Source organism: Alosa alosa, chromosome 22 (genome assembly GCF_017589495.1).
Source record: "Alosa alosa isolate M-15738 ecotype Scorff River chromosome 22, AALO_Geno_1.1, whole genome shotgun sequence".
NCBI lineage: Eukaryota > Metazoa > Chordata > Actinopteri > Clupeiformes > Clupeidae > Alosa > Alosa alosa.
The window spans coordinates 13,340,370-13,358,586 of record NC_063210.1 but is presented as its reverse complement, the minus strand read 5'-3'; the positions used below and the strand labels follow the sequence as shown (position 1 = coordinate 13,358,586).

At 43.9% G+C, this 18,217-nt stretch overlaps 1 protein-coding gene across 1 annotated transcript in view; it reads right to left on the bottom strand.

Annotated features, from left to right (window-relative positions):
• Positions 1-18,217, bottom strand: part of pald1a (phosphatase domain containing paladin 1a) — an 82,821-nt gene that overhangs the window by 36,422 nt on the left and 28,182 nt on the right. Inside the window, 7 exon segments of the mRNA XM_048233706.1 lie at positions 1,095-1,235; positions 7,640-7,711; positions 8,202-8,342; positions 11,316-11,658; positions 14,148-14,308; positions 14,596-14,730; positions 16,953-17,048. Of these exon segments, the coding sequence (XP_048089663.1) occupies positions 1,095-1,235; positions 7,640-7,711; positions 8,202-8,342; positions 11,316-11,658; positions 14,148-14,308; positions 14,596-14,730; positions 16,953-17,048 (1,089 nt within the window).

The following is an 18,217-nucleotide window of genomic DNA, read 5'->3' as shown; positions in this document are numbered from 1 at the left end:
CACTGCCTATCCATGTCCACACACAAACACACACCTGCCACACCATCAAAAAAAACTTGACCTTGAACTTAGCCCTACTCTCTCTTGTCCCCCCCATTCTGTCTCTGTCATGGACACGCGCACACACACAAAAAGAGAGAGAGAGAGAGAGAATTGGCAAAAATAGGACAGTGCCAAGTCTCCATCTACACAGATCTGGGAATGGGTGCATCATCCAAAAGCACCCAAACATTCCCAGATCTGTAGATCACGAAGCGGACACGTCTTCCCACAACCCTCCTGCACCACCTATGGGTCAGACGAGTCATTCTCTTCCTCCGGCATTACAAATCACCAGAGGAAACGATATGAATGCAGTCTACATCCACAGTTCCGGTGACATCCGCAGAAATGCACAGATTGTTGTTCAACCATGAAGAGGAATTTGTGAATTTGTTTTGCTTTTCTGTTCGAGCGGTAAACTGATATTTCTCATCCATATAGACATTTGTACATTTCTTTCTACACAGAAAGAGTCAACACTCTCAAGTTCTATATTTTCTAATTAGTAATCATGACGTGCCAAAATGTATCCTTTAAGTCTGAAATAATTTTAATTGCCTTTATAATATAAACAATCAAACAAATGATCCGAGTTAAATTTCTTGCATATTCAATCAGCTTTTTATGACAGCCCACATTGTTCAAGGGCAATTGTTGCAAAAGATTTTTGTCTCCATGAACAAACATGGCAAATCTACATTCCAGCTTGTTTCCGGAGCACTGTCCCCATATGTAAAAGGTGTTCCCTCATAAAAATAACAGCACTTTATGGAGTCATGACGGGAAAGCCACACCAGAGAGAGAGAGAGAGAGAGAGAGAGAGAGAGAGAGAGAGAGAGAGAGAGAGAGAGAGAGAGAGAGAGAGAGAGAGAGAGAGAGAGAGAGAGAGAGAGAGAATTTCATTTCAGGTAGCATCTGTGTATTGGGGAGGGTGGGTGGGCAGGATAGGAAGGAGGACAGGGGCTGTGAGTGGAAGGGGGAACGGGGGGGGGGGGGGGGGTTGTTGGCTTCTGAGCACGGAGCCGGGACCAAAGGGAAATAGTGCCCCCTACCTGTCTGTAGGTGGAGATGATGACCTCACGCAGGTGGTAGTGCATGGGCGTCATGGTCTCGCTGACGCCGTCCAGCGCCATATCCACCTCCCGCTTCATGCGGTGCCCGTCGGGCAGTAGCCTCACCAGCTGCATCACCACCTGGCATGCAGAGAGAGAGAGAGAGAGAGAGAGAGAGAGAGAGAGAGAGAGAGAGAGAGAGAGAGAGAGAGAGAGAGAGAGAGAGAGAGAGAGAGATACCAACAGGTGAAAAATTGATGTCAGAGTCATGCATCCAGTATACTCTAAAAATGTCTTAGGATGTAGTTGTCACCAATGTTGTAATTAAATCTGTGCATATACCTTTCCCCAATTAAACAGCTGAACAACAGGTGCAGGTGCACACTCTCACATACACACACACACAAGTCTACCCGATCAAGGCCTTCAGTGCAGTCTAAAATATGCATTTCATGTTGGCATCATCCTGTTCAGATGATAATGTTCCAAGACAAGAGCAGCTGCAGCCTCCTTCGTGGAGCCTAGAGTGCCCTCCACTTGCAAAGAGTGACCAGCGAGACTGTTCAGCTGAAGGGAGGGTTGTGTGTTTGTGTTTTGTAAAGGAGCAGTTGCTTATAAACAAACAAGCCAGCAGCTCAGAGAGTGGGAGAGTCCCACACGGGCAGACCTTTGCTATGTGCATTGATCTCATGTCTGTGTGTGTGTTTGTGTGTGTACAGTTTGGGGGGGGGGGGGGGGCTGAGCTCCTCTTAGTGTCTGGAGATTTGGAGCTTTGAATTTAAATGTGTGATGTGGCACAGAGGAGTAGTGTGCGTGTGGTGTGTGTGCGCCTGGAGAACAGAGGCGTGTGGCAGGGCTGATGGCTGCCAGCTCCAGCGCTACTGGGAATATCACCGGCCACCAGGCACCACTTGCCAGGCCAACATCGATGCCAGGGCCTGGCTTTGGCACGGGCACTGCACTACACTGCCACACCGCTGGCATTATTTAAACCATGCGACAACCAGCCAAACAGGCCATCCGGATGAAATGTATCTGACACATGGAGACAAGATCAGACAGAGACGCACGCACGCATGCACGCACGCACGCACGCACGCACGCCACGGGCACACACACGCATGAGCATGCACACACACACAATCGTATATTCACAACTATATGGTAAACGTGCTAATTACCAACCATTTCGGTCGAAAAATTCTAAAACAACGATGTATTTTAATACTTCAAAATAACATTTGCTAAATGAACCTTACATTTTTCAGTAGCCAGAGTGTAGATTTGAACCAAATCTGGTTTGGTTCTTACCATGCTCGGAGTTTAGTACTGGGCTGGTGGGTGCTTATTCCCAACCTTTCTGACGCACAACAATTAGCCCGAGAATTCTCTTCGCAATTCAAAATTCCACTGGAGCTCCAAGCGCTACACGCAGCCTTACAACACATAACACAACACAAGGTACATAGCTAATTTAGATCAAACGTATGGTGTGGGTGCTTGCGTTTCTTTAGGAATCCGCCGTCTTGCTTTGTAAAGAAATTAATATTAAGTGACACATACACGTAAGAGGTTGGACATACGTGACAGTTGGTAATATGTGACGTTACGATATGGGGAAAACAGCATTCAGATTCGCACACTACAAAAAGAATCACCTTTGCACCAGAATACTCAATGACAGGTGTAAGGTGCAAGTCGGCCGTGAGAGAGCAAACTAGTGCACGGACACACACACACACACACACACACACACACACACACACACACACAAGAATACTCAATGACAGGTGTAAGGTGCAAATCGGACGTGAGAGAGCAAATCTGTGACACACACACACACACACACACACACACAATGACATAACCCGGACGAGTGAAAGACGAAATCCGCGTAACAACATACACACACACACACACACACCAAAAACGTGATGTGGTCTGAGGTAGGGGGATTAGTCATGGCGCCTGTGAGCAGGCAGCTGGGCTTGTGTTGCAGACCCCCTGTGCAGACCAGCGCAGTGTGGCAAAATTGAGGATTAGCCTGTTAGCAGTTAGCAGGACACTCTGGGGGCTCGTCCGTGACGAGGAGCTCGTATAAAACACAAGAGAGTCAGGACCCCCCCATGTTTGTGTAAAACTGTGGAACCATGCCAAGCCATCCAAAGCCAAGCTTAAGGGCTGGGGCACCAAACACGGTGTACACACACACACACACACACACACACACACACACACACACACACAGAGCTCTTCCATGCTGCTTCCGTAGGGACAGCCCTGAGGGCACAGCCAGTTACCCCATTGTGTCCCTCACCAGCATACTTTTGTCTTGCTTCACTGAAGTACCGGCACCTCAGGACAACGCAGCGCAAAAAAAGAAGTCTCCTTGACAACGGAGTTTCGGGCTGCTATGGTGCCCTGTCAGAGATGGATCACTCCAAAGGGATGGGGAGAGGAGAGGAGAGGAGGTAGGGAGAGGAGAGGAGAGGAGAGGAGGTAGGGGGAGGAGAGGAGAGGAGAGGGGAGGAGAGGAGAGGAGAGGAGAAAGTGGGGAGACAGATGAAGCATTCTTTGTACTTTCTCACAGGGAATGGATGAGGGGGTGTTGACGTCATTCCCAAGTAAAGTGGCCCCAGCATGGGCACAATACCCTAAGATTTATAGCCCATGTACCCAAAAGCCTCCAAAAGGGAGTGACACAGGAACAGGTGTCCCAGATGAACAGAGGACAAAGGAGAGGAGGTAGGGAACAAGATCAGGAAGAAAAAGAAGAGACAGGCTGGATGTCAGAAAGTCAGAGGGAGAGAGAGAGGAGAGAGAGAGGAGAGAGAGAGCGAGACAGAATAGAGCATGGAAAGGAAAAACATTACTAAAACCAATAAAAAAAACTTAGTCTTGCATTCTTTTTAAAAATAAAGATACAAAGCAAGAAAAAAAAAAGATTAAGAAAAATATTGCCACAGGCAGCAATTAACGGGAGTCAAGCAGCATGGCAGCAGTTGCAACCACACAGCAGCACTCACAACCAGTGGCGCCAGCAGAAAATTTTGACAGGGGAGGCACGCCAAAACGCGTTATTAACGGCGTTAACGTACACCGCTTCGATGTGTTCTGTCGTTCAATCATTCTGTGATTGGTTCCTTCGTTGAGGTGAAAATTTGGTTCATGGAATCCAGGCTGCCTAGCAGCGTGAATAAAATTGTGCGTGTATGGCAGCATGGGGAAACCCAGGCTAGATAACGTGTAGAATTTTATGGCAATTTCAAAACCGGATCACTCAGGATCCGCTTACTGTACAGAGGAATATTTTTTTTTGTTTTGACCAAGGTGTTCGTGACCACCGAAAGTAAAGGGTGTGGAGATGGACGAAAGCGCTGTGTGCACAATGGAAATGCCATGTATATCCAACGTTAATTTTCTCGTGAACCGTTCATCACAACACCTAGCCGTTAAAGCAACACCAAAGAACTTTCCCTCTGTCGCACGCACGCTATTTGTTTATCCATCATCGGCTTTGCAAATAACAATGTCCACAGACAAGGTAGAATATGTTGCACGATTTATAAAAGTATGATGTATTGCGACATCAGATACAAGTCAAATTTGTAGTTTCTTATGTCTCATTCCATCGAACTACAGATCCGCTACCCGATCTGGCAAACTTATAGTTATAGTCGATAGAGGGCGGCAAAGCGAATGCAGAAGTGCCGTTCACCCTGTTACAAGTTGATGAACCACTGAAACGATTTTGGAAACATTATTTTAAGGTACAAAAAACTCTTTGGTGTTGCTTTAACATCATGGGATAGCTCAGGTTCTGCTCTTTCACGTGATATCTGTGTATCTGTAATTTGTGTGATAAGTACTCCGTGAGCAATTCAACAGAGAATAATGGGTGTGAATTTGGACACATTTTTGTCCGTCGGCCACATAGCCAGGGGTGGCCAGAGTTTATGTTGTGGTGGCCGCGGCCACCCCAAGCCACCCGTGCTCACAACCAATTTTGAATTCAGAAGTGGCAGTTACAGAAGGTCACAGACAAATGAGGAATTAATAAGTTATTTCTAACCCAAGCAGTTGCTGAGATGTAAGCTAAAACAGTGCTTATTGGAGTGCCACCCTTGGGATCAATTTGTTTAATATTTTGTAGCTTTAAAGTGCCATTATGAATTATGAATGAGGATCGGCCAGTGATATTTTCCATCTGTAAGGTGGCACCTACATGGCTAGTTTGTAAAAATTTACCCGGGTGTCATTTTTAAAGATGGTGGCAATTAAGGATATATCTGGCTAAAGTAGCTAGCCCAGCAGCAGCCATCAAAATAAACTGTTTCTATGAAAATCTGCCGTTCAAGCTGGCAAATATTGGCTACTGAATTCTGATTGGCTCTTCACACTTCACATCAGCACTTTTGCCAATTTAAGTAAAGGGGAGCATGTATAAGTATACCAAATATCAGATTTTTGGTCAAGGCAGTCCTACAGATATTGACATGTAACTTTGAAACGGAATGGCAAAACTTCATGCCAGCATTGCCTGGAAATTATGTACACCAAATTTCGTGAGAATCAAATGAATGGCTGCAGACATTTTCATTTCATATTCAGTTTTTCAAAAATGGTGTGACAATTTGGCATACGGAATGGATGTGCTAGATTAGAAGGGTTTCCAAGGAATTAGATGGAGATTTTGAAAAGAATTCCAAACACATGAGCCAAAGCATAAATGTGCTTACTGTAATGCACCCTATAGACCATAATTGGTAATTTCCTTTTTATGTGATGATTCACTGATTTGTGATCTGTAGTGAAAATGTGGTGTGTGTGTGTGTGACTTGTTCTAGCCTGTGCCTGGCATGTATGAGTGTAGTGCCTTAAAGCAATGTCACATCGCGAAACCATGAGACTTTCTGAATGTGGTGTGTGTGTGACTTTGTGGCCCTACCACTTTTACAGCAGAAGCCAGAATTATAATACTCTGTACAATAAACAGCAGAGCTCCTGCAACTTTTCTGATTTGACCCCTGAAGATAATCTCCACCAAGAAAAAGTTGTATAAATATACATATTTAATAATATTTATTATTAAATATTATTTATTATTAAATAATATTTATTTTTAAAGTGAAAGCAGAGCCAGTCTTTGCAAAAGCCTAGTCATTCCAATTAAGCACCTTCAGCACCAGAGGGCAGACAAGACAATGCAATGAAATCCTCTGAGGTTTTTCTTCAACTGCCCTGTGTCCATCTGCAGCAGCAAGACCCACATTCCCACAGGCCTTATTCTCCCTCTCCACCCCCCAACTCTCTGTATCCCACACAGCCATACACAGAGTAAGCACATTAAACATGTTTTTTTTTTTTTTTTTTAAAACTCAAGGCACACTCTTAGCAGATGGCAGATGTAATTGAAGTCTGTACTGTTTAAGTGTTGTGGTGTGTGAGTGACCTGCAACCCTTTCTGATTTGACCCCTGAAGATAATCTCCACCAAGAAAAAGTTGTATAAATATACATATTTAATAATATTTATTATTAAATATTATTTATTATTAAATAATATTTATTTTAAAGTGAAAGCAGAGCCAGTCTTTGCAAAAGCCTAGTCATTCCACTAAGCACCTTCAGCACCAGAGGGCAGACAAGACAATGCAATGAAATCCTCTGAGGTTTTTCTTCAACTGCCCTGTGTCCATCTGCAGCAGCAAGACCCACATTCCCACAGGCCTTATTCTCCCTCTCCACCCCCAACTCTCTCTGTATCCACACAGCCATACACAGAGTAAGCACATTAAACATGTTTTTTTTTTTTAACAACTCAAGGCACACTCTTAGCAGATGGCAGATGTAATTGAAGTCTGTACTGTTTAAGTGTTGTGGTGTGTGTGAGTGTGAGTGTGAGTGTGAGAGAGAGAGGATGGAGTTCTAAACACACAACTTTTGACAATATGTTTGTTCTGTCTAATCGCATTTCGGCACTATGAGTCATATTCTCCCATGCACTAAAGTCTAGAAAAGCCTGAAACTACGTATTTTTCAGCCTATGCACGTTCTGCCCTTGACTTAAGTCTGTGTCACTTAAGCGCCGTGAGGGCAGTTAAGTGCTTTGGAGGAGCTATTCCAAAATCTGTCCGTTTCTTGTGTACAGTAAACAACTCTTATCAGCATTCTTCCACTGAGGGCAGACAAGACAACACAATGAACCCTATCAAGGCACGGTATGCTTTTCTGTACCCGGGTCCGCTTGGGGAGTTGGACTGGACGCTTCTATGCATATATTCTAGAGCACAGCAGCTCAACTGTGTCTGGGTACAGTTTGATAGTATGCAGTTTGAGTGCGGACCAAGAACGGGAGAGAATCATACTCCGGCATGGTACAAGTGAACCATGCCTAGTGTAAGTATGCCCTTATAGTCAGGTACACTTCATTTCCTATCTTTCACTCTGTGTGTCAATGTGTGTCTGTGTGTCTGTGTGTCTGTGTGTCTGTGTGTCTGTGTGTCTGTGTGTCTGTGTGTCTGTGTGTCTGTGTGTCTGTCCTACCTCAAACTCCCCCTTTGTGTACTTGGCATCAGGGACGCTCACAATCTCATCATCGGCAAATTCTGGGAAGCCCTGAATGGGAGATAAACATAAATGAAATCCTCATTTGAATGAAAGGAGTTGAATGAGTTGATTTGTGTTTAACTTTTTACTTTGAAGCCGTGGTGAAAAAGTCACAAGGTGGAACTCAACAGAACACAATCTGACACTAAACAAATCTATATACATGAGTCACTTCACAACTTACATTTACATTTCAGTCTATCAGCCTTTTAGACACCAGACTTATGACTAATATGGTCCTTGCAGAGGCAGACAAGGAAAAACACAAAATTGCAAAAGCCCCGTTTACTTAAAACAACACAATATGTATATATTTTTTGTATATTTTATTTTTATTTATTTTGTTTAATGGAGAAGCTAATGGTATTTCAACTTGTGTATATTTATAGTATGCATCAGATTGGTAAACTAATAAAATGTTTGCTAGTGAGTGAGTGAGTGAGTGAGTGAGTGAGTGAGTGAGTGAGTTCATGAGTGTATTTTGCAGCAGCCCGCCTACATTGAAGTGCCAGAGCGTGAGCACGGCGGTGACCATGGCCGTGGTGGTCCTGCCTTTCCCGTTGGAGCAGTTAAAGACGAACGCAGAGCGCGGGTCCTCCGCTAGGCTGCTCTTCATGGCCTCGAGGAGCTGGTCAAAATCCTGGCAGTCAAAACACACACACACGCAAACACGCACACACAAACAAACAATTCAAGTTACACAGTTATGCACCGAATTCATTTGTCATCATAATATGTTAAGCCCCCCGTTCCTCGCTCATAGACATACACACTGACAACCATGAAAATATTATGCAGAAAAGGCACCAAATCAATCTGTTTAATCCGTAACCAAAACAGAGACATAGCCCCCAAAAAAGCAGAAATACACTGAGGAATTTCCAAAAATATATATTTATACAACACACTGACTCAATCGTCTTCCACAGAGGGTACAAACACAGGCACATTAAAAATTCCATGCAAATTTCCCAATTTCTGTGCCCCACATTGCTCGCTGTGGCAGACAGGCACCTCTGCCGTTTTCTCTCCTCTGAGACGATCAACAGCCTCATTTTGGGCTCTTCACAGATCCTACTATTGCGGCAAACTATTCAAACCATTAAGATGTTTTTAACACCGTTAAAGTAAAGTAACTACAGTTACGCCAGGGAGAATAATTAGTTGTCTAATTATAAATACAGTATAAACTATGGTAAGGACAAAGGGGGAGGGCTGGAGAGTTATAAATGCTATTGTTGCTATGAAGACCTAGGAGCTGTCATGCAAATTAAAAGCACTTGCCACATCACCAACCCTCTTGCAAGCAGACTAGCCTTGTAGCAATCTTGCCACTAGAGGGAGCACACAGACTAATGTTTGCTCCCTTGTTATCCTCATGGGAATCCATTCTCTGCTGGATTCGGTTTTCAGGTGTAAAAAAATATGTGCTTATTCGAGGAACAGTTGAACTGTAATCATTGGGTTCACCATGGCAAAAGCTTCCATAAGTGCACAGAGGACAGGCTAGCATGAGGACAAAAGTGCACAGAGGACAGGCTAGCATGAGGGCAAAAGTGCACAGACGACAGGCTAGCGTGTGGGCAAAAGGGCACAGAGGACAGGCTAGCGTGAGGGCAAAAGTGCACAGAGGACAGGCTAGCATGAGGGCATTGAATGCCCTCTGCAGTGCAGTAGAGGTACCCTGAGGGGTGCTATGGGCACAGTGATTCGGCCAGTGTGTGAGCGGGTCACAATGACACAATGAGTGGGTGTGGAAGTGAGACAGGAGGAGAGGGGGTGGGAGACTATGGCTGTCCCCTCAGGGCATATGTCTGAGTAGGCATCAAAAGAGCAGACATCTATTTTGATCAAGGGCACAAGAATGTGAGTGCGCGCCCATCTCCAACAGTAACTGTGTGTGTGTGTCTGTGTGTCTGTGTGTGTGTGTGTACGTACGTGTGTCCTGTGGAACAGAGGAGTCTGGCTCCAGCAAACATGAAATTGCATCCAGAGCTGCAGTCCTTGTTGAAATTGTATGAATGCCAAAATGCATGAATATGTGAATATGTTACACATGCATGCATGTGTGTGTGTGTGTGTGTGTGCACACACGTGTATGTGTGTGTGTCCGTCCATGTGTGTGTGCCCATGTGACTGTGCCATCACAGGATTAAATGACTACAGGGCCATCGCCCTGACGTCTGTAGTCATGAAAGTGACCACTGACCACTTTCTACTCAGCCATCACTCAGTCTGTCATCTGCACCTCCATCACTGTCAGGTTTGGGTCAGCCACCAAAACTGAAATGGGCCAGACTGCAGCAGACCATTAGGGCTGCAGAGAGGATCACTGGAGCTGACCACTCCAGTCACTCTGTTGAGCTCTCAGAAATAGCCCCCATCCTTATACTAAACAAAGTCAATCAACACCGTTCTGCTCATCTACCTCATGTATATTTCAATCTTACAATTACAATATTGTTATTAATATAACAATGGCATCAGGAGGCGTGAACATCGACCTTGTACAGCCCTACTCGGTTCAAAGGCCCTTGAGATCCTAAAATAAATGTATTCTGCATGTGTCATGCTCACGGCTCAAACAGAGGGGTGATCGAGCTTTTCCAGTTGCTGCTACACGTCTGTGGAACCAGCTCTCCCTGGATATTAGATCTGGCCCCTCCATTTCTGCCTTCAAATCCAGGCTAAAAACCCACCTTTACTCGCTGGCCTTCCTTGTTTTCCTAACCCTGTACTCCTGCTCATCCTATGTATTGTGTGTTGTGTGCCCCGATATTGGATAAGGTTTCCTTTTATTCATGTTTTTATGACTATTGTTCCAATGTGTTTTTCTGTATTACTTGTCTTAATCTTTAGTTATCCACTGTACAGCACTTTGGTCAGTTTATGCTGTGTTTAAATGTGCTTTATAAATTAAATTTACTTACTAATATATTACCATTGCACTGAACTGCCTTGCACTATATTTATATTTAAATCTTAAATCTCAGACTATACAGTAATTTCCTGTGTATTAGCCGCATTGTGTATAAGGCGCAGGACAGTGTTTTATGCAAGTTAAAATGAACAAAACCATATTAATACCATATTAACTGCCCCTGTGTATTAACCTCATAGCTGAAGAAATTTTGTGAAATCAATGTATAAGCCACAGCTAATAGTTGGGAAATTACGGGTACTGATATTGCACTATTCCTTCCCTCTCTACAATTTTGTGTAAATTTGTAAAATCGTTATATTGTACAGTTATACAGTATAACTTAACATTAACATATAAAGAATAAAAACAGAATGGAGAGAAAAAAAATACTGTTAAGTGAGTTTTGTACTTTGAGAGCAAAGATTAACCGGAGTAAAATTCCTTGTTTGTTTACGCAAACCTGGCCAATAAAGCTGATTCTGAATAAGCACTCAGTGGCCCTCATTTACTTACAACAAAACAACAAACTTACAACCTAAAACATGCAAAATATCAGCATATGAATAGAACAGAATGGAATGGAATAGGCATTTGGTCATCTCCACGCAAATCTTGCCATTTATCAGTGGTTGCTACACTCAAAGTCCCATTTGTAGCCTACTGTGTGTGTGTGTGTTGGAGTCTCCTCACCTCTTCCCGTGGTGCACAGCAGTCGTGCAGTGGTACTCGGCGGTACTGCAGGCCCTGGTGCGTGGCCTTGTGCTGGTTGAAAACCTCCTGTGGCGTCAGGCAGCTCTTGAACATCTTCATCTGCTTCTCCTGCTCCATCGTCACCTCCAGCCACTTCTGTGCCGCCAACACCTCTTCCTTCAGCGCCGTCTCCTGTTTCTGTGTGTGTGTGGGGGGGGGGGTCACAGAGGTCAAGGGTCAGATGGCACCGTGAAGATATGGTCCAAAGGTTTGGGTTTTTTTTATGGTGGGTTTTCAAAGCAGAGGCATAAGAGATAAGTGTGCTAAGAGTATGTGTGAGTGGGTGGGGGCGGTGGCCAACCATACAGTACCTTATGCTGACAACTATACACCCACGACAATAATGCACGCCAAAAGCATGAACGCCATTATACTGGGCATTTACAGATCAAAAAGAACACAGGCAAAACGCTGACAAAACCCTCTTCCTTTTTTACAAGGACAAACTTCAACCTGTACCAAAGACTTTAGAAAACAGTAGCTTAACATGTACCACCCTGTCTTCATTGCCCATGTGACTGACCTGTGTGTGTGTGTGTGTGTGTGTGTGTGTGTGTGTGCGGGTGTGTGTGTGTGTGTGTGTGTGTGTGTGTGTGTGTGTGTGTGTGTGTGTGTGTGTGTGTGTGTGTGTGTGTGTGTGTGTGTGTGTGTGTGTGTGTGTGTGTGTGTGTGTGTGTGTGTGTGTGTGTGTGTGTGTGTGTGTGTGTGTGTGTGTGTGTGTGTGTGTGTGTGTGTGTGTGTGTGTGTGTGTGTGTGTGTGTGTGTGTGTGTGTGTGTGTGTGTGTGTGTGTGTGTGTGTGTGTGTGTGTGTGTGTGTGTGTGTGTGTGTGTGTGTGTGTGTGTGTGTGTGTGTGTGTGTGTGTGTGTGTGTGTGTGTGTGTGTGTGTGTGTGTGTGTGTGTGTGTGTGTGTGTGTGTGTGTGTGTGTGTGTGTGTGTGTGTGTGTGTGTGTGTGTGTGTGTGTGTGTGTGTGTGTGTGTGTGTGTGTGTGTGTGTGTGTGTGTGTGTGTGTGTGTGTGTGTGTGTGTGTGTGTGTGTGTGTGTGTGTGTGTGTGTGTGTGTGTGTGTGTGTGTGTGTGTGTGTGTGTGTGTGTGTGTGTGTGTGTGTGTGTGTGTGTGTGTGTGTGTGTGTGTGTGTGTGTGTGTGTGTGTGTGTGTGTGTGTGTGTGTGTGTGTGTGTGTGTGTGTGTGTGTGTGTGTGTGTGTGTGTGTGTGTGTGTGTGTGTGTGTGTGTGTGTGTGTGTGTGTGTGTGTGTGTGTGTGTGTGTGTGTGTGTGTGTGTGTGTGTGTGTGTGTGTGTGTGTGTGTGTGTGTGTGTGTGTGTGTGTGTGTGTGTGTGTGTGTGTGTGTGTGTGTGTGTGTGTGTGTGTGTGTGTGTGTGTGTGTGTGTGTGTGTGTGTGTGTGTGTGTGTGTGTGTGTGTGTGTGTGTGTGTGAGTGTGTGTGTGTGTGTGTGTGTGTGTGTGTGTGTGTGTGTGTGTGTGTGTGTGTGTGTGTGTGTGTGTGTGTGTGTGTGTGTGTGTGTGTGTGTGTGTGTGTGTGTGTGTGTGTGTGTGTGTGTGTGTGTGTGTGTTTTAAATCACAGACTGAAATCAGGACATTCAGAGCATACATTCAACATCAAGGATGTAATAGATGCTGACAGTTATATTTATTGTAAAAGTATAGTCTAGTTTGAACTGTTAAAGTTAAGGAAAGGCTCATATTGTACAATCATCACCCACAGATTGGCTTTGTCTGACATTTTTCATTTTTGCTCAAAAAATGACAAAAAAAAGTTTTGTTTTTGAACACAGGATAATGAGGGTGCAAAAAAAGATTTGGACAAAACAACAGACCATGAAGTGAAACAATGTCTTTGATATGGTAAAGAGCAGACTTGCCAGATTTGGTATGCACAGGCTGTAACAGACAGACAAACAGGCAGGCAGGCAGGCAGGCAGAGACAGACAGACAGACAGACACACAGCCAGGCATTTGGTTTCTTTAAATGACATGAATGTAGCCTTCACAGAAAAACACAGCTGTGAAAAAATCCAGAATCCAAAATAAGTTGGATAAGTTAATAAGTATACTTCTAATTTCTACTTATTTCTATTGTGCACTAAACACAAATAAACCCATTATAATTGAGAGAAAGATATCACCTGATGGATTTACTGTAAGTGGCTGATATAAAACCAACATAAAATGTACAACGTATCCTGCTGCATCTTTTCACATACTGTAGGCTGCATGGGGCATGTGAAAGTGCCACTGCAAAAAATGAATTCTAACCAAGTGTTATTGATCTTATATTAAGATTAAAAAATCTATTTGGTATTGTTTTTAGTATGAAAAGACTTACCTAGCGCCCTCTCAAAAGATAATTTTGACTTAAAATAAGTTGAAGTCTTCTTAAATTAAGGAGTCTTATCAAGACAAATTTGCTCAACGCACTGGCAGACAAATATGCTTGTTTTTAGGACAAATTTGCATTACGCACTGGCAGACAAATTTGCTTGTTTTCAAGATGAGATGTCTTAAAATAAGTCAATTTTCTTTTTAAAATTAAGTCAAATGATTTCACAAGAAAGCGCTAGGTAAGTCTCTTTATACTGAAAACAAACAAATCAACTAGTTTTTTTTTATCTTGATATAAGATTAATAACACTTGGTTAGATTTTGTTAGATAAGCAGTTTTTGCAGTGTGGCCTTTATCCAGACAAACAGAATGTCAGACTGATTAAAAAGTTAAGGGCTACAGGGTTTGTGGGTAAACGTCAGGACGCTATGTTTGCGCCATGAACTCGGTGTGGTCAACCATGTGTATCCCCACCTCTGATGTGGGCTGGGCCATGCCATAGATGGGCATCTTAGGGACCCGCCTGAAGTTGGCCACTTTCATCTCCTTCATTGTGCTCAGGACATCTGGGGCCAAGTAGTCCTCAGACACCTGGACAGGACGCAACACAAAATATCAACACAAGGCCACACACACACACACACACATTTTCACCCTCACACAACTGGACAGGACACAATCCAGCATATCACGTAAGGCCACACATCCTCACGACACAGACAGAGTATTTATATAAATTCAACATGCAACATTTCTGTCATATACTTGCAGCACACTTTCAGTTGACAAATACACAACGAAAGAAAGAAAGAAAGAAAGAAAAGAAAGAAAGAAAGAAAGATTGTATGCAATAAGCCCAGAGAGGCAGATTCTCTCACCAGTACTCTGGTGCCCTTGGTAACCAGGTCAGCGGGCGTGCAGAGCTCCGACAGATTCATGCGTGCCAGCAGCCGGTACACCCACGGGTGGGCACACATCCACTGGCTGAAGCTGGACGCGAAAGCCAGCGGATACTGAGGGACACACACGTTTTATACATAAGTTTCATTACAAATCAAATTTTCTGAATAATCCAGGAGACTCAAGATTCCTTATGAATTCAACATGCAGTTAAACTTAAGACTATTCATATCCCTGGCAAATTTTCATTTGATCAACAGGTTTCCTCTGACTAGAACTGATACAGATATTCAGCAAAACTGAGAATGATACAGATGTTCAGCAAAACAAGAAATGATTAAGACAAAATAATATCAACCTTTCAGAGTGGCCCAGACAGAGGGCAGACTCCATCAGATTATCTGATGCTGAACCACTTTAAGGATTCATGTGGTGACCAGATGGTGGCGCTGGAGAGCCACACAGGGCCAGATTAGGACACTAAATTTTACTAGGAACCAATTCCGTTTCACAACAGCGAATTAAGGCCACTTTATTTCAATTAAGCAGTGTTGCAGTGTTTCCCACAGAATTGAATTCTATTTGTGGTGGTAGGTGATGATGGGGGGGGTTGCTGGGGAGTTAACTGGAATGAACCCTATTATGCATGCAAGTTCGTTGAGAGACGGAGAGACAACGAGAGGCTACACAAAGGTGCACATAGCTCTAGAATGAAAGGATTTCATCCCATTTAAATAGTACGTAGAAAAATCATTGTGTGGTGGTCAATGTTGATATTGTGGTGGGCCGCCACAAATGAGTATGAGAAACACTGTAGTGAACACAAGCTAAATGGTCCTTTTCTTTTTTTAACAACTACTTGCTGTTGATGATGACCCCTTGCACCTCATCCTTGTTGGACCCTGTAAAAGCACGCTCTCTCACTCTCCGGCACGCTTTCTCTCCAGTGCCTCGGCTTTGCTGAATTTGACAGCACCTCTGGCCTTGGTTCACTACTCATCTCGTTACATAGTATAGGCAGTATATCCTTGCTCATTGAAACTGTGAACGTGAATGTTAGATCTTCTGTGTGAGCAGGACCCAAACCCATATTTTGATATGATTTTATTTTCAAGAGCTTTTGAGATCTGAGGGTTCTTAACTTCATTGCGTGTCTGCCCTGCACATACGAGAGTTCGTCACACTAGGCCTGTGCTTGAGGAGTTGAAGGGTTTTTGTAAGTGCTTCTATTCAGGGACTGGAAACAGAATGATTTGCATTTCGGTTCATTCAGAGCAAAAAAAAAAAATCGTTCCTGTTCCAGTGTACCAAGGCCTCTCCTCTAAATGGTAACCGGTTAAAAACGTTAGAGAAGAATGGTTAATAACGTTCCTTTAAAAAAAACATTGTCTTTACAAATTGATTTATGGCTGGTTGCACAATACTAACAGCCTTAGAGCTTAAATCAAAGCACATTAGATATCAAGTATCAGGTATCAACAGGCTAACTGTTAAAAACCACTGTGCTTGAATTCAGGCATGGGGCGAGATTTAAAAGTAGGCAAGTAGGCCTATGTAATTTTAGACCTTAAAAAATGTCTAACTTCAGGCACAGAAAATGTCCTGGCTTTAAGCCCTGTAATAACATAATCTATGTGTGGTGCTGCCAATTGCATGCCATGCCTACAGATATTTTCCTAGTGTCTCTGGTAGCCTGTTATTTCACACAATGTTTCAGTAAATTAGGCTACACAGTGTTGGATATGAAAATCCCTTTTATCAACTAGTAGTTCTAGCCTATTATACAGGGGAGACACTGATTCATAAACTGAACTGACTAAATTCATCCTATAAGGTGTCTGGGGAACACTGTGTGGGCTGGTGACTTGCCAAGCCCATGGACTTTTGAATACTATTCAAGCAAAGGTTAATCAGAACGATAAATACCGTTAATTAATCGGTTGTCTAAAATTGAAAATAATGTTTTCAGTCCAGAACAAGTGAAATTGGTTTTGTTTCCGTTTTTGGTTACGTTCATCCAAAAATTGTGTTCATTTCGGGTTTTCGCTTTCGTCCTTTGAACCGTTTCTAATCCCTGCTTCTAATATTTTGGTGAGCAGTGAGAGGTGGTGTGACCGCACAGCCCAGGCTGCAGAAGGGCCAAGGGGTAACAACAAAGAAACTTCAAAAACATTATCTTTATGTTCACAGTACTCAGACCGGCCTCAAATTTTAACGGCCCACCAAGAATACTTTTCTAGCCTCTCGTCCGGCCCATGCCTGCCTATGGCTGCAGAGGTGAGCTCCAGACTTGAATTTCCCTGTTCATGCTGTACGTGGCATCTAGAAATCCCACCTGCTCATGGAGATAAGCGTTGAAAACGATCAAGTAGAAGTAGCGCTCCAGGCTCTGCAGGGCTCGGTGAAGGAAGTAGTCCTTTGTGCTGCCTCCCTGTGACACGGGGTGTGGGGTGTGTGTGGGGGGGGATGGGAGGGTGAGACATGAGGACCATGAGGCAATGCATAGGTAACAATTATAAGTGACAGTGCATAACACAAACCGCTGCCTTCCTCATCAGATATGAACAAGTGTTTTCTGTAACAGAGATCAAGCTTCAAACATGTGCCTAGATTCCAGAGCTGGGGAAGCCATTCTTCTTTAACTGGCCACAAGACAGTGGGTGATTCAAGACAATGCCCACTTGCCCTCTGATGTCACAAGGGGTAGTGTAAGGGGAGTAGTGCAAGATTCCTTCTCATTTCCTTCTCATGCCCCTTCTCTGGGCACGCACGCACACACACACACACACACACACACACACACACTTTCAATTTCGATCTCACTAGGTGTGAATTTTAACCGCATGTTCTCCGCTTCGTTCAGACACAGCACATTTACATAACGTCCGGAGGAAATACTAGGAGGGGAGCAGTAGAACAACCGGCTAAGTTCGGACTTCCATATGACCGTTTATGTTGTTCAGATATACGGCCCAACCGTTTAACATCCGCAGAACCGCCGGTCTTACACGTATGTCTGAAAGCCCTATTTGTTTGCACTAAGTCTGCCCTCATCCTTCACAGGGCTCGCTGCGTGATAGCCGAGTGATTCATCATAGAGGAGGGCCAGCACAGAGTAGGCTTCTCAAGATCGCAACAAGTTGCTTTAATTCTGCATTACTGTAACAGTGTAATGTTGTGTAACTCGCAACCAGTTGCTTTAATTCTGCATTAACAGCGCAATGTTGTGTAGCTCGCAACCAGTTGGTAACGGTAATCCAAGTAATATTGTGGTTTCAAACTGTATTCCCTCAGTTTTAGCCCGTGGTCAACAGAGCGCTGAATGACAGATAGGGGGAAACCTGTACAAATTATTTAGGTGGCGTTCAGACTTTTTTCACCTCCAAGCACTCAAGTTCAATTGTTTCCCCATGGAAAGGTGTGAGTGACCATTGCAACGAGCCTCGCATTTATAAAACTGGAGCACAAGCAGGAAAAAAAAGCAAGGCTTCTAAAAGCGTGAGGCGAGGCAAGTTAAAAATAGTTCAACTTCTGAGGTCGCAGTGGGTCGTTGCTTAGCTGCCTGCCTTAGCAAATCAGGGAGCTAGAGATTTAAAATAA